The following is a 17,124-nucleotide window of genomic DNA, read 5'->3' as shown; positions in this document are numbered from 1 at the left end:
CAAATGGGTAAATCCAGAATATGGGGCAACAGACACTGTTTCTGCAACAAATCACTGGCAAAGGAAAAAGAGGAGGGAGCGCTTTTGTAGATTGAAAGAGGCTTAAGAGACATAGCAATTAAAGTGTGACCTTTGGGTCAGATTCAAGCAAACCAACTAATTAGGACACTTTGGCGACATAGGGGGTGAGACCACGAAGGACAGGTATCCCCAGCTGACCTCCCCAGAAAGCAGCCTCTGCAGGAGTCTTGGTCTGCAGGCTGTTTATTAAGGCATGCCCATGGGACCAACTCCTGGGGAAGGGAAGGCAGTAGAAATGGGCAGAGGAAGAAGCTGAGCTGTGATGGAGCTCCGGTGACAGCCGTGGTGACCCCATGAGGAATCCTTGAGTGAGAAGGGCCCTTTGGAGTTGTCTTGTGCAGGGAGCCAAGGTGGCCAGGCCTTAACCCCTTGGCATGGGTCTGTCATTGTGTGTAGGACATCCCGGGAAAGGGCATGGCCGTGGGCAAAGTGTCTCCCCACAGCTGAGGTCATCTCTGAGGGCTGTGGGACACCACTGGGTGCTGCAGGGACCACAGGTCCTTTACTCTTTAAGAAATGTCTGTCCAGCTCATCACCGCATCTACCACAACTGGATTTGGTGTTCATTGCCTGCATGTGATAATGATGTGGTTCTATGAGAAAACACCCAGATGTTTTTAAAGATGTGTCATGAAGCAGTGAAATGGTATGTCTGGAATGTGCTTGTACATACATCAGCTAAAGGGCACCTGGCTGGTTCCTTTGGGGAAGAGCATGTGACTCTTGATCTTGGGGTTATGAGTTCAAGCCCCATGTTGTGTGTAGAGGTTACTTCAATCAATAAATACACTTAAAAAAAGAAAAAAGACCATCAATTTAATAAAGAAAATACTTCACTTCAGCTAAGAAAAAAATGCGAAAGAAATGTAAAAGAATGGATGAAGCAAATGGGGCAAAACCCTGATATTGGAATCTGGGTGATGAGGAGGAGGGATTCACTGAACAATTCTCTACTTTTGAGGATGCTAGACAATTGTTATAAGAAAACATAAAATGGAAGTATAAGAGTGAAAATGATTCTAAGCAAGCAGATGAACTTGGCCTTAATTAAATGTTTAATTGATGTCTATTAAAGCTAGAATGTTGGTTTTAGCTCAGTAAAAAGTATTCAAAACTGAAAAAATGTTCAAAAACCACTAGATGAAAGTAAGCTAAATTCTCTCCCAGCTTTCAAATCCGATTACTATTTTACTTCACAAGCAGGGTTTTGGTTTTCTGCTGGCTTGGGTGGTCTCTTTCCAGGAAGGGTGGTACCATTCGGTGCAGCTGATGCCAGGCAGCGTTACTGGATGCAGCAGGACTTGGATGCAGGTGCGCCCCCGGCCGGGCTGGGGTTGCCCCCCGGCTGATCTCCTGCCGCCCCTGCAATCAGATAGGAAAGAGACCCCACTAGGTGAGAGGAAACTACCATGCGCTTCCCCTTTGCCCAGGTTTAGACCAAGTTGCAAACTAAGGGGCTTTCTGAGGCTCACAGATAATCACACATGCAGAAGGCAAGCCAACTGTAAGGAGAATCAGAGAAATCAAGAATGAGAAGTAGAATAAGAGCAGCAAAATCATGACAATAAATGGCAACTGGCACTTGGTACTTCTGGGATGCAACAGGGAGTGGTGGAGACTGTGGCAAACTGGAGAGATCCTCTGTCTTATCTAAAGGGGGCAGTTGCCACTCAGCTCCAGCTAACTGTTCTGCAGAAATGCAGACTGGTATGGCCAAATAGTGATCTTTTAAAAAAGAAATACTGCAAATCTGGATTTTTCAAAAAATCTGAAATATCCCAATTTTATTTTACTTTATTTCTTAAAGGTAAATTTATTTGAGAGAGAGAATGTGTGTGTGTACAAGCCGGGGAGGGGGAAAAGGGCAGAGGGAGAAGGAGAGGGAGAAGCAGGCCCCCCACTAAGCAGGGAGCCTGATGCTGGGTTTGATCCTAGGACCCTGGGCTTATGACCTGAGCCAAAGGTAGATGCTTAACTGACTGAGCCACCCAGGTGCCCCTGAAATATCCCAATTTTAAAACATGGACAGCAAATTCACCTTAAAAGAATACAGTCCAAACAAAAGATATCTGCAGGCTACAAGACCTGCCACAAGCCCAAAAGATAATTTGCAAATTAGAAAAAGATGCATCTTCCTTAGGACACTTTACTGCCATTTCTGGAAAATTGTAATAACCATACAAATCTATGATAAAGGGGGTTCCTGGTTGGCTCAGTAGGTTAAGCCTCCAACTCTTGGTTTCAGCTCAGGTTGTGATCTCAGAGTCATGAGCTCAAGCCCCACGGCAGGCTCAGTGCTGAGTCTGTTTGAGAATCTTTCACTCCCTCTCCCTTGGCCTCTCCTCCCCACTCATGCTCTCTCTTTCCCCCCTCTCTTTAAAATACAATAAATAAATCTCTAAGATAGCCCAAACCTATGATGACTGTAATGTACAGGACACCTCCTGGAGCTGTGCAAAAAGCACAACTTGCAAAATGTAAACGGTAGCTCCACATTTGCAGCCACCCGTTTAGAATCACCCCATGATGGCCAGGGCGTCACTAGAGTCATGACAGCGTCCGTGTTAAGAGCACGGCGGAGGGGCAGGTGTGCAGAGGAGGGCCCTGAGAGTGAGGCCTGGACCACAAGTCATGTCCTATGAGAGAACTGGACTCACTCAACCAGTCAAAGAAATGACCTGAGGGAGGGAAAGCGTGTGTCAGTTGGGAAGAGCTGGAGCAAGCAAATCCCATTTGATTCCTGGAGGCAGGACTACGGCCACTAGGTGGAGGTTTCAACCAGGAGGATTGCAGGTCACGGAAGAGCTTTCTAATAGTGGTACTGAATGAGGATGTCACGTGTGGTAGTGAGCGCTCCATCACTGGTAGTGTGCAAGCAAAGGCTCACGATGGTATAGAGGGCATTCAAACATCAAATGAAAGGCCAGAAATACGACCCCTCAAATTCCTTCAAAGAACAATTCTAGCTTTTCTCCTTTGCCCCTGGGGAGGGCCCTCTGCACAGCCTTGGAATTGGAATCCGGCCTACACTGGTTGGGGGACAGTCGGAGGTCCTGGCTGGGAGATTCAATCTTGGGAACGAGGCCTTGCCACGGACTGTGTCACCTGGCCATGGTGCTTCATCTCGGCGACCTCAGTGCCCTCATATGCAGAACGAGGGAAGCCCGGATGGGACCACACGCATGAGGCTCTGAGACCAGGCCAGGCACGCTGTGAGTGTCATGTGTGGGGACGGGCTGCGTGTCGCCCCTGCCCACGACCCACAGACCTTGCTTGGCTGTCTGCTGCTTCTGCTTCTCCTCCTCCAGGGCCTTCATCTTGGTGTCGTACTCATCGGCGAGCGCCTTCCACTCCTTGCGGTTGTTGGTGATCCCATCCAGCATGGGAGTGATCTCCTCGTGGAAACGGGAGAATTCCTGGAAGAGAGCGAGCCTCTGGGGCAGGGGCCACGCGCCAGGGTCCGGGGCCAGGGAGACACAGCAGTGAACGGCCTGGGGCGGCGGGTGTCCCATCACCCAGTGGTCCCTGTGTGTTGACCCTCCTGTGGCAGCCTGGCCTTCAGGATGAAGGGAGTGAGGCCTTCACTCGGCTTCTGAACCCCTCCTGAGTCGCTCCCCTCGCCCTTGCACCATTTTGAACCCTCTGGGTAAGTAGAGTCCCCAGTGAGAAGCTCCCGAAGCCTCTCTTCCACATCTCACTCCATCCTAAGGACTCCCTTTGCCGGTCTCCCCCAGGGGCTGTGACCTTGGAGAGGGCAGGGACAGGGGCGCCTTGCTCACTGGGGTGGGCCCGGCTCAGCACAGTGTCTGGGGCATAAAGATACCGGGAAGTATTTGCTGAGTGAGACTGGGATTCATGAAGGGGATTCTTGAGGTCTCTTAACTCCAGGAATAAAAATAATGCCTTTGAGCACAGCACATAATTGATAAAGCGCTTCATCTCCTTTGATCCCCAGAAACTCCTGGGAGGTGGGAAAACAGGATGCACCCCTCCTACTTTCACAGGGGAGAAAATCCAGCAGGCAGGCTGCTGGGATAGATTGGCTCACGGTGAGAAGGGCAAATCCAGGGCCCGCTGCCGAGTTCCAGCCGGAGCCGGTGGTGCTCTGAGCTGCCTGGGTTTGGATCCAGCTCTGCCACAAGCCGTGTGACCTACAGAGCTCAGCCCCAGCCATAAAGTCAGCACAGGGTAACACCTACCTCACAGGGCTGTGAGAGCGCACTTAGGGCACTCAGCCTCGCCTACCTGGTTTAATAACCTTGCTGATGATAGTGGGGATCACGGTTACTCAGAGGACCCCCATTAGCCACAGTATATTGGAGAGGCACTTGTCCCTAGCACAGCAGAAAGAGCCCCGGACTAGGGATCAGGTGCCCTGGCTCTAGTCCTGGTGCATGGCTGACTCCTGTGATGCTGGCCCTGTCATTTCTCACGTCTGGCCTCTGCCTCCTCGTGTTACACATGACCAAAATAAAAATAACAAATGGGAGGCAGATGGTAGCACAAATCACATGGAGTTGGGAGCAGTGGGTTTTCTCTGAGCAAGAGCTCAAAAATATTCCACATTATCTTTTGACAATTGGGTACCTTGACCTATCACATTTCCACCAGCTAGGGAGGTTAGGAGAGTGTATGTCTGATAGAGCTCCCCCTTTCCTGTCTGGAACCATGCTTAGTCATCTGTCCCTATGGTGTTGAGCAACTAGAGTGTGTGAAGCTCCAGGCTCTGGCCTAGGCAGATAGTCACTCAAGACCCCATTGTTTTGTCCTGAGGACCAAATGCCTTTGCAGAGGAGAAGCTCTTTGTAAACTATCACCCACTGGTCACTAGTCAGGGTTTATTATTCCTGATGGTGTTCGGGAATTTCCGGTTTCTCAAAGCTATCTCATCGGGCCTGAGGAAGCAAAGGACCTACCTTGTAGACAAAGGTGCAAACAAAGTCAATGAAGCCGACTTGAAGCTTGGGGAGTTCATCTGCCTTGTTCCTGTCCATCATGGGCTGTCATGGCAGAGAAAGAGTTAGCTGTACTGGGCTCCTCCTGGCATGATGCATTAAAAGGGACCCACCCTACCTATGAAGCATTCTTGTTAAATAAAACAAAACAAAACAAAACAGAACAAAACAAAACAGAACAAAACAAAACACCCAACTAAACCTGAACTCCTCAAGTTTCCAGATCTGACTAGTGGTTTGCTGGAAACAATCAGCAAATAAAGGAACATATTAAATAACACCATGTAGGTGCCATCAACTGAATCCAGAATGTGGGAAACTATACAACAGTTGCGGGTTGAAGACCCACAGTCTTCAACAAATAAAATACATGGCATATTAAAAACAACAACAACAACAACAACCAGAAAACTGCTATGTGTTAAAAGAGGCTCAAGAGACCTAACAACCAGAGGGAGTGTGATGCTTGACTGGATCCTGATTTGAGCATATCTCCCTAATTATTTCTCTCATTTGATGAGGGAAAATGAACAGAGGTTGACGGTTATATGATTTTAAAGAATTACTAATTTTGTGAGCATCACAGTGGTACTGGGAGGGGGTACGCACACATGCCTCGTGTTTTTCTTATCTCTTAGAGACCCATACAACTGAAGTATTTATGGAAAAAATGATAACATCTGGAATTTTCTTTAAAATACTTCAACCAAAAGATAGGAAAATGCCTGGGGGTGGAGGGATAGATAAAACAAGAATGGCTGACCGTCACTAGGGATTGTGGTTGAACCTGGCTGATGGGTCTCTAGAGTTTGTTCACTCATCCCTCTACTGTTAAAACGTGGAAAAGAAAGACAAGAGATCCCAATCCGTGGCCCCCTGCTACTCAAGTTGGGATGCTCCCTGCATGCTTGCATTCAGACTGGCACACCGCTCACTGCCTGTCCCTCTCAGCCCCTGCCCAAGCCCCACACAGGGGGCCCCGCCTCCTCGGCACTGCCACAGGCTTCACCGTCCCTATAGTCCCTATCTCCATCAGTGGCTCTGTCCCCAGGATGTCTCTCCCTCTTATCCCACCTCTGCTTCCTAGCCCTGCCCTGGCTCAGGACCTTAGTGAATCTCGCTTCCTGGGCTCCCCAGCTCGGGTGGGGAGCCGACTGACTCTCCCAGCCAAGCTTCTTCAATGTTGATGGGTGTTCAGCTTGCCAAGGTCTTCCCCTGTACACTCTACTGTCACAGCAGGGCCTGGAGAGGTGGCCCCCTAGCCTGTTGGAACTGAGAGGAAATCTGTTTTTGTGTCCTCTTGTCAACCTCTACCTAGCTGAGTGAGCCAAGGATACGTACCCAAACTTTAGGAGGGCTTATTATATAGGAGGGCACACATTTGCTGAGCCTACCTCCAGAGTTTCTGCTTAGGAAAGTCTAGGGTAGGGCCTGTGAATTTGCATCTCTAATATGTCCCCAAGTAATGAGGTTGATGGTAGCCTGGGGACGATACTTTGAGAATCAGTGCAACAGGAAAAGGTTGTCTCTATGGTAAGATCACATGCACCTATGTCAGGGGTCATGATCGCACAAGCTCAACATCAGGCTGACATCCCCCCCCTACTCACAATGGGATTCTGCTGCAGCACTGTGCGCTCCAGGTCACCTTGTTCCCAGAATTCGGCAGCAACCAGTAGAGCTACCTGCAATAGGCAGACCCCCCCCCAACACGCCCCAAAGAGTCAAGCCCCAGCGCCGGTCCTCCAACCCCTGCTCCCACCCTTCCTGGGTTTCCAGCTCAGTGAAAACTTAAACCCCACCCCTGCCTCGCCACCCCCTTTGTTGTCATCACTGGAGAGGCACTAAAGTGCTTTCCATGTCTTGGCAGATGAGACGAAGGTGGTCTGCCTCTGGAGCTGGGAGTCCAAGCCGCATTGGCTGCTGTCATGATGCCAGGACTCCCCTCCTCTCAGGTCAGGAGGGCTCCATACCTTACTCTGCACCTCCCAGGGCTTGGTGATGGCTGAGAGATCACAGGCGGTCATCATCATGGCCCTGCACACAAGGACATCCATCAGCCTGGAGCTAATTAAGGCCGCAAGTGCTGGTTAACTCCAACCGTCTCTCCTGTCTCCGCACCGCATTGCGAGGAGGAGGCCACTGCTGCATTGCCTTTGGAGCGCAGGCTTTGAAGTCAGTGGTTAAAATCCTGCCTCTGCCAATGACTAGCAGTTTGGCATGGGGCAATTAAACCAACCTCTGTAAGCCTCAGTTTCCTTATCTGTAATAATAGTGGTACTTTCCTCATCAGACGGGTGCTAGTTTAAGTGAGATCATGTGTGTAAAAATCATAGCACAGGGTCTGGACATAGTATGTGCCCAATAAATACTGGTGATAATCATTAACATACATCGGGTTTTTTTTTTTTCCATCGGGTTTTTATTATGGGGACACGCACTGCTCTAGGCACTTTGAAACATCGATTTCATTTCAGTCTCAGCACCTCTCTGGAGTTTTTGCTCTCTTGTCTAGTGGAGACCAATGTTTCTCAGGCTTTATCTCATCATCCTCCACCTTCCACGTCAAACAGCCTCTATGCACATTTTTTTCTGTAATCACTCCACCAGGAAACCTTAAGACCATAGCCATGCTGTATATCTGTCTGGAGGGCCACAGGTCACTGTAATACATAAAGTTTTTTGCCTCTCCTCCAAGAACTACTTTTTGCCTGGGGTGGTGGCTGATATCGCCTCCATTGAAAATGCACCATATAAGAAGTACCCCGTTAGTCATTTTAGGAAGCCTTGCATTAAGAAGTAGAAGGAAGAATTAGGAATAGAAGGGATTAAGACATGAACTCTGAAAGCAGTTTTGCAACAACAGGAAGAAGGTAAGACAGGTATTATTACCTAGATCCGTACAATATAAGACAGACAAGAAGGGACGTGGACAAATAATTGGGGGGGGGGTGGAATCTGAGAAGGTGTTTCAGAGATGGGGGTGCCGTGGCATCCACATCCAGGATGGGAACGCAGGAGCATGTGGTGGGGACATGACATTCCAAGCTGGGAAATGGAAACTGTATCTGATAAGCCATGGAGAGCTACTGAAGGTTGAAGGCCTGGTCATGACCTCTTTAGAGCTGTGCTGCAGGCCAGCAGGTTGGCAGCACCTGGAGGATCGAGCAGAAAGGAGAGGGTGGGAAGGAAGGAGGGGATTGCTGCAGTGATTCAGGCAGGAGGGCAGGAGGGCCTGACCTGCCGCAGTGTCTGCTGGTCAGACCACCTTGCTGGGGTCTGCGGGATTTGGTGAAACTCGGTGAGGCAGGTGGGCAGGGGCTGGGGAAATGGGAGAGTTGGAGAAGGCTGGGGGTCTTGCTATTTGGACAATTTTACAATTAACCAGGTGTATCTGGCATAATTCATATCAGCTGGTCTGGGAAGCCTTCAGAATAACTCATGGAACAAATGGGCAGTTGCCAGAGGAGAGGGGGCTGGGGGGCTGGGAAAAATGGGGGAAGAAGAGTGGGAGAGACAGGTTTCCAGTTATGAGATGAGTAAGTCAAGAGGTTGAAAGGCATAGCCTAGGGAATACAGTCAGTAATTTGTCACAGTGTCGTGTGGTGGCAGATGGGAGCTACACTTGTGGGGAGTGATGCATAACCTCCAGACTTGTCCAATCACTATGTTGTACACCTGAAACCAATGTAACACTGTGTGTCAACAGTACTTCAATAAAGAGTTATTCATGAAATTCTAACAGGTTTGGTGATCTTTCATTAAGTAAACCCTCAAAAATTCGTAGGATTCTTTAAGTAAATAAGCTTTCAGAAATGCATACATTTCCTTTGAAACAACTATAGCTTTGTAATAGCTTCAAAACACGTGCCCTATGCTTAATATCAAGTGTCATAGACACGTTACCATCAAATACACTAAGCAAGTGAATGTCCGGCTGTGCACACAAGAGTCCCTGGTTCCTTATTACCCATCAGTGTCCACATTTTCAGTCCACAGCTAGGCGTGGCTTCAGGAGAACACTGGATGTTTACTTTCTTTGGCTGGAGAGTTCATGTGAAAATCATTCCCACTGTAGGGGAAACACACCCAGGTGTTTTATAGACAGAGATTGTGTGCCTGGGAATGGGGGAGCAGGGAAGTGAGGACTTCAGGGTGCCAGGAAAGCAAATCCAAAGCCTCATGCCCTAAAGACAAGGCATTGCATTCATGTCAGCACCACCTCCTTAAGTGCTGTGGGGCAAAGGTGCTATGCTAGGTATCGGGCATTCAGAGAGGCTGGCAGAGAGCTCACAGTCACTCAGAGAACAGAGAGCAAAAAGCTGTTTTCACAATATGCTCAGTGAGATGGCAGAAAGAAGTACAAGGTGTAAGAGAAAAACAATTATGTAGCTCGGGGATATGCAAGAGATGACAGGGCTGCATAGGAGTTCTCCAAGAGAGGATACAGTAAGCAGAGATGCAGTGGAGTTGCGCAGGATTGCCATAGGGCAGAGGGTCATCCAGGAGGTGACTGTGGGGAGCCTTCATCTATCTACCCTGCACCCATCAGTGTTCCTGCTCTCAGACAGCTTACACATACATTGGTGGGGGGGTCACATATTTACCACACAGATGAGTGTAAGCATGTAAACAACTGCTCTGAAGGAAAGGAATTCGATTCTAGGAGAATAGGTCTGAAATGTCAGGGAGAACTCCCTCCTGCAAGTGACCTGTGAGCTGATGTCTGCAGGCAGTGTAGCTGTAAATTTTGTAAAGAAGTGGATGGGGAGACACAATCCTGGCAGAGACAACATCTATTGCAAAGGCCCTGGTGGAAGGAAGCCTGGCACATTCAAAGAGCTAGAAGGTGAGAGGAGCTCAAGAAGCAGCAGGAAAGGGGGTAAGATGAGGCCCAAGAGACACAAAGGCAGGCCCACAGAGCCTGGACCATGGCGGGGGAACGTATTCATACCAAGAACAACAGGAAAAGCCACTGAAGAAGAGTTGGAACAGAAGGGTGAAACCATCAGATTTGTGTTTTCCAGGGTCACTGTGGCTTTAGTGTGGAGGGGACGGGAACACCAGCAGGGAGCCCAGCCAGGAAGCCATTGCAGGACCAGGACAAGTATCCAGATAAACAAGGCATTGAAGGAGTAAACTCAACAGGGCGTGGGGACAGATGAGACATGCAAAGTCAGGAAGAGGGAGGTGTCAGGATGGGGGAGGGCAAAAGACAATAGGGTTACCAGGCAGACAAGAGCACAAGTCATGAAGACTTTAGATGTGGAGACATGTGAATCTTAGCTGCTCTGGGTGAGCAAGGGGCATCCAGGGGAGGAGGGCACGGAGCTGAGTGGGAGGACATGCAGGGCTTTGGAATCAGAGCAACTAGGGGTCTGCTGTTCTCCTTACTTCCTGTGTCCAGGACAAGTGACTTAGTGTCTTTGAGCCTCTGTTCCTTTGTAAAAGGAGATCATCATATTAGCTTGGATCACGAAATTCTGACTTTGTGGGTCAAAACCAACACAAAGTCAGCAATTTCACACAGGTTTGATGTAATACATGCCGTCCCCTGGGCTACTGTGACTGTCACATACAACGGCCCTGTGAGTGCACACATTGTCCTCATCTTCATTATCATCACCTTCATCACATTAAGCAGGGTTGCCCAGGTGCACAGGGCTGGGCCGCTGGCAGCAAGCAGGGCTCCTGCTCACCTGGCCCATCCTCAAGGCAAATGTCTCGAAAGGATGTGCGGCTCAGTGGCACTTCTCTCTGCCCCCTGGCTGGCCCTGCAAGCACCCCAGCCAACCCGGCCTGGCATTCAGACACTTCTGGAATTGCACCTGGCCTGGAGGGTGCGGCCTGCGGGGGAGGGCCTACAGAAGCCTGAGAAAGCTGGAGGCGTGCAGGAGAGGGGGAGGGTGACTCCAGTCACTGATGCTCCCGTAATGTATGTGTGACACCAGGTAAGTCACATTGTCTCTCTGGTCCTCAGTCTCTCGTTTATAAAACACTAGACCAGGAGCTTGAAAACTTTCTCTATAAAGGGACAGATGGTAAATAGCTTCGGTTCTACAGACCACGTGGGTTCTATTTCAACTACTCAACTCTGGCATCGTGGTGTGAAAGCAGCCAGAGGCAAGTAAAGGCAGAGCACCCAGGATACTTTTAGGGGCCCATGAAAATGTTTGAATTTTAATTTCTTTTCAGGTCAGAAGAAAACAATCATATAATAATGACAAAGATGTAAGAGTGAATTCAGCCCACATTATATTTGTCTTTATACCAGCACAGTCATAAAATACCATTTTTTTAAAAATTTATTTTAATAGAGGAAGAAGCCACAGAGGCCAAAGTGCCTAGGACCCACCGAAGTCATAATGTGGCCCTGTGTAGAAAAATAAAATGTTACTTATGGGTACTGAAATTCAAATTTCTTAAACTTTTTATTTGTCAGGAAATATTCCTCTTTTGATTCTCCCCCTACAAACATTTAAAACTGTAATAGGCATTTTAGCTCATGAGAGGTACAAAAACAGGTGGCAGGCCTTACACCCCAGAGCTAGAGGGTCCCAGAGCCCTTCCAATTCATGGTCTGGTCAGACTGTGAGGAATGAAACTGGAAATTAAGTGGAGACATGAGGGATTTCAGGAAGAACGGGCAGTCACACCCTCAATCTAGAGTTACTTTCACACCTCAGCCCAATATAAATATACAATGTAGGGTGACCTAGAAACTAGCTGTGCAGCCAGTGAAAATCAGTGGGTTTAGGATGTGTCAGGGGTTTAGGTGTGACCTTAGACTAGAGGGGGTTCACTGACAGGAGCCCTCCAAGTTAATCGAAGCACTGGGGTGGCAGCGGGGGGGAGGGGTTGGGGGGGGCGGTGTTTTCTCCCTCACAACAACCAATTCTGACATCAACTTCATGTCCTGCGATTCAATTCTGACACGACCTGTCAGACTCCACGGGTATAAGAGCTCAGTCTCCACAAGCAAAACCCTCACATCAGAGGGCAGTCACAAATATCAGGTCCTTGGGTTACCCACACTTTTGCCCAACGTGGCCACAAAGTCAAGGATTCCCACAAACACCACCTTTGGATTCAAAATTTTGCAGGGACAGCTCACACAACTCAGGGGAACTCTTTACTAACATTTACCAGTTTATTATAGAGGATATGCTTCAGGAATAGCCAATGGACAAGAGGTATGGGAGAAGGTATGGGGTGGAGGTGGGGTGCATACAGAGTTTCTACACCCTCTTTGGACATGTCACCCTCCCAGCACCTCCTTGTGTTCCCCAACGCGGCAGCCCTTCGCATTCTGTTGTTTAGAGGTTTCTGCAGAGTTTTTTTTTTTTTTTTTTTTATCATGTAAGCATGATTGATTAAATCATTGGCCATTGGTGACCAACTCAGTTTCCAGCCACTCTGTTCTGCCCAGAGATTGGGTGTGGGGCTGAAACTGCCAAGCTTCTAGTCATGGCTTAGTCTTCCTGGGGATCAGCCCCCATCCTGCAGTCCTCCAGAGTCACCTCATTAGAACAAAAGACACTCCTATCACTCCTACAGCTCAGAACATTCCAAAAGAGTTTAGAGCTCCGGGTCTGGGAACTGTACAAAGACCTAACACATACATCTTATGAAAGTCCAGGAAGCTCCCGACACCACTACATACTGTGAAGAAGCCTGCTCAGCCCCCACGATAATCCATCAGGTAGAGTTAGGAGGTAGGATCCTTCATGTTCTTTGAGCAGATGAGGAAACCGAGGCACAGAGAGGGAAATAACCTGCTCAAGGTCACACCAAGCAGTAAGTGAGAGAGAGCTGGGACTTGAACCCAGGCTGCCTGGTGTGGAAGCCCTTCATTGTGTAACAGGAGGAGCCACGCGGGAAGCTCTAATTTTATGTCACCGATGGATCTCAAGACTGCTTGATGGCAGTGGTGTTCATGCAGGGACTATCTTTTGCCCCTAGGGGATATTTGGCAATATTTCCCCCCAGAGATATTTTTGATTGTCACAGCTAAAGAGGAGGCTGCTACTGGCATCTTGTAGGGAGAGACCAGAGATGCTGTTAAACATCCTACAATGCACAGGACAGCTCTCGACAACACAGAGTTGTCCCCAGATGTCAACAGCATTAACACTAACCTTGAGGTTGAGAAACTCTGCTTTACAGGTTTTCAGATGAGAAACGCTTACTCTTTTATGTGTTTTTAAGTTGACATCTTGACAATTTCATCATAAGCTTAAATATTTGCAAAGGAGCTAATGCAAAGCATATTGTAAATATTGGCATTTTATTTTATTTATTATTTAAAGATTTTTTTATTTTTATTTTATTTATTTGACAGAGAGAGAGAGAGAGAGAATGCGCACAAGCAGCGGGGAGGAGTAGAGGGAGAAGCAGACTCCCCGCTGAGCAGGGAACCCCAATGCAGGACTTGATCCCAGGACCCTGGGATCATGAGCTGAGCCAAAGGCAATGTTTAATCAACTGAGCCACCCAGGCATCCAATTGATACTGGCATTTTTAAAATGAAATTGTTACATCATTCTTCATATACACAGAAATCTAAATGGCATAGCAGTTTCATGCCAACCATCAGCCATTCATCCATTTAAAAATCTGACTCTTCTTTTTTAGATGCAAGTAATTAGAAGCCTTGGGAATGGAAGTTTTGTTACAGCAATGTCACTCAATTCTTTCAATTCTTCCAAATTAGCTGTTAAAAAGTATACTCTGATCATTAGTCTGAATGATCTATCAGCTGACAATTCAATTAGGTTCTCCTTCAATTTTGTTTAAAGCAAACCTTAGAAATCACTCACTTCCTCAATCTCTGGGAAGCATGCCATAAAGATTTTCCCATTAATTACACCCCTGACACTTTCTCTGCAGCATTCTGGTTAAGCCAAGATACTCAGAATGGGTGAGATCAATTAAAACATTATTAATTTAATATATTTTCCAGCGTTATATTTTTTACAAAGTGCTTTTATCCTAGAACAAGTTTTAACTGTTTTCATCAAAACTTTGAAGCTGCAGACTTGACTCATTTCATCTACAGAAATGTTTGCTATATAATATCATTGGACATGCCTGTCTGTTACTGTCCACTAGAGCAAGCAGATCAGACATATTTTTGTCAGAAAGATTCTGATTTTATTTGCCAACTTAAATAAGCATGTTAGAATGCATCCCAGTGTCATCCATCTTACTTTTTCTTTTCAATTCTAAGAAAGATAGAGGTAGGTAAATCGATTAGTTATGTAGGTAGAACAGATACATGATGATAGATAGATAGATAGATAGATAGATAGATAGATAGATAGATAGATATAGAGAGATAATGATAGATGATTGATAGAAGATAAATGATAAATAGATAGATAAGAGAAAGTGGCACAGATTAAATCAGTGCTGCTGTCATCAGAACTTATTTTGATGCCCCCTTTGCCCTGATATCTGCAGGACATCCCTGGACAGTGGTACATTCTCTGAAGGAAGTAATATTGTTAAATAAAAGCTGCCTTAGCTCCTGCTGCCCCACTGTACAATTCAGAACAGAATTCTCCTTCTCTAATGCCTTGTTTTGCATTATAAATATAGAGAGAGAGACTGAGAGAGAGACAGAGACAGAGACAGACAGGGAAGGCCTGAGTTTGACTTTATTTTGTAAGGAGGAAGAAGAGTAAGGGAACTAACTTACAATGCTTCACTCGTGTGCTATCTCAGAAAGATAATATTTAGAAAGAGAACACTGACTCCCTTGAGGCCATCGATGCCCATGTATTTCTTGGAAGGCTTTGGGCTGGGAGTGGGAGTAGGAGAGGTAGGGTACGTGTACCTCAGTTTGAAGACTTCCAATTAAAACTACCTTGGCTTTTGCAGTGATTGAAGTCCTGCCTGTGGCCTTTTTTTTTTTTTTTAAATTAAACATTGTATTTTGGAAATCCTATCATTCTCTGTAGAGTCTGTATAACATCCCGTTGTATGAAAATACTGGCATGTAGTTAACCCGTTCTCCAATCCATGGATATGTGTTTTCATCTTTTTGATGATTACGAATACTGCTGCATTGAAGAGCTGTGTTCAAAGGTGCACACAGTTGGCACGCAAGGGGGACAGTACCCGGCGGGGGGGAATCCTGCACGGGGAACTGCTGGGTCAGGGTGTGGGTGGTTACAGTTGGACAGGAGTGGCCCTCCACAGAGGCTGCATCTATTTACCTGCCCACGGCCATGGACGGGATTGCCTGCAGCACAGTGTGCTTGCAAACGTCTTCATCTTGGCTGACACGAAGGACAAAAACATATCTTGTTCTAGTTTTATTTTGCATTTCTCTGATTTTGAGTAAGGCCATCCTGTTTTCATATGTTTACTTTCCTCTGTAATTCCTTTTCTGGGAAATGTCTGGGGGAAATGAGTGTTTGGCCGACTTTTCTATTGGATTAGTCTTTTTCTTGAATTGTATTAACACTTTATTTACTAAGGAAATGGGCTCTTTTTCTGCCAAAAGTTCTGTTGGATATATTGCCCCAGCTTCCCCCCTGCATTCTGACTTCAGCTATGTGTTTTTACACGTGTTGGGCAGAAATCCCTAATTTTTATGTCGTTAAATTTATCAATCTATTTACGACTTTTGAATTTTATGTCACACTTAGAAATGCTCACTCTGAAATTATTCTTTTTAATTCTACCATGCCCCTTTGCCTCTCTTCCCTTTTTTTTTTTTTTAGCTTGTTTTCTCATCATTTTAAAATCCTTGGTTCATCTGGAACTTATTTTGCTACAGGAGTGAGATAGCGATCCAGCTTTGCGATCACCTACAGTCTCATGCTCTATATAATTGGTCTTTGTTTTTGGTTCCTGGAACAAAGCTTCTCAAACCCTTGGAGTTTCCTGAGTGATAGGAATGCCCTTCATGGAAAGCCCACTATGGGTTTATGTTAATGGCCATGATTTAGTGCGAGGTCCCTAAATAGGCTCAAGGTGGGACTGGACACCAGAAAGTCCAAGCAAATAGAGGAACTTTCAGCTCCACCTATCAACCTTTGTGAAAGGAGGGGGCCTGCAGCTTAAGCTCTGTAAAACTCAAACAATGGCAATTTGATGAGCTTCCAGGTTGGTGAAGTGTCCACTTGCAAGGAGGGTGGAGCACTCTAGTACCATAGGGATGCAAGCTCTTGTGCCAGCCATCCCCTTCTGAACCTCACTCTATGTATCTCTTCATCTGGCTATTCTTCTGCAGCCTTTATAATTACTATCCTCTATAATCAACTGGTAAATATTAGTAAATAAATGTTTCTCTGAGTTCTGTGAGTTGCTCTAGCAAATGAATAGAAACCAAAGGATGGGGTCATGGGAACCTGCAATTTGTAGCCAGGGGGTCAGAAGCAGAAGTGGTAACCTTGACTTGCAATTGATGTCTGCGGTGGGGCAGTCTTGTGGGACTAGCCCTTAACCTGTGGGTTCTAATGCTACCTCCATTTAGACAGTGTCAGAATTGAGTTAATCTGTAGAACACCCAGTCTGGGTCCACCAAGAAATGGAGAAAAAAAAAAAACCCACTAGACTACCTTACCATCCCAACATCATTTATGAACTTATCCCCTTCTTCACTACTATATAATCCACTTTTTAAAAGTTTTATTTATTTAGGTAATCTCTACACCCCATGTGGGGCTCAAACACATAACCCTGAGATCAAGAGTCTCATGCTGTTCTGACTGAATCAGCCAGGCACTTATAAAATCCACTCTTGGGGGATCCCTGGGTGGCTCAGTGGTTTAGCACCTACCTTTGGCCCAAGCTGTGATCCTGGAGTCCCGGGATCGAGTCCCGTGTCAGGCTCCCTGCATGGAGCCTGCTTCTCCCTCTGCCTGTGTCTCTGCCTCTCTGTCTCTCTCTATGTCTATCATGAATAAATAAATAAAATCTTAAAAAAAAATCCACTCTTAACACAGGCATAGTCTTTCCAGTCTGCCCCACTGACCTGTCCTACTAATGTCTAGGACTGAACTGCCTTTAGTTCTGTTTTTTCCTATCATTACTCTTGTATTTCAGGATTTTCTGACTCTTCTTGCTTACTTATTTC

At 46.8% G+C, this 17,124-nt stretch overlaps 1 protein-coding gene across 1 annotated transcript in view; it reads right to left on the bottom strand.

The window, feature by feature from the left end:
- Positions 1 to 876: 876 nt before the first annotated feature.
- Positions 877 to 17,124, bottom strand: part of PDE6A (phosphodiesterase 6A) — a 59,806-nt gene continuing 43,558 nt past the window's right edge. The window contains exons 18-22 of the mRNA XM_072824555.1: positions 7,010 to 7,073; positions 6,647 to 6,721; positions 4,998 to 5,081; positions 3,350 to 3,497; positions 877 to 1,443 (exon numbers count right to left, since the gene is read on the bottom strand). Coding sequence (XP_072680656.1) covers positions 1,364 to 1,443; positions 3,350 to 3,497; positions 4,998 to 5,081; positions 6,647 to 6,721; positions 7,010 to 7,073 — 451 coding nt within the window. The 3' untranslated portion in view covers positions 877 to 1,363. The remainder of the gene's footprint in view (positions 1,444 to 3,349; positions 3,498 to 4,997; positions 5,082 to 6,646; positions 6,722 to 7,009; positions 7,074 to 17,124) is intronic.

Source organism: Canis lupus, chromosome 4 (genome assembly GCF_048164855.1).
Source record: "Canis lupus baileyi chromosome 4, mCanLup2.hap1, whole genome shotgun sequence".
Lineage (NCBI taxonomy): Eukaryota > Metazoa > Chordata > Mammalia > Carnivora > Canidae > Canis > Canis lupus.
The sequence above is the reverse complement of the archived record's forward strand: the minus strand, read 5'-3'. Positions and strand labels throughout refer to the sequence as shown.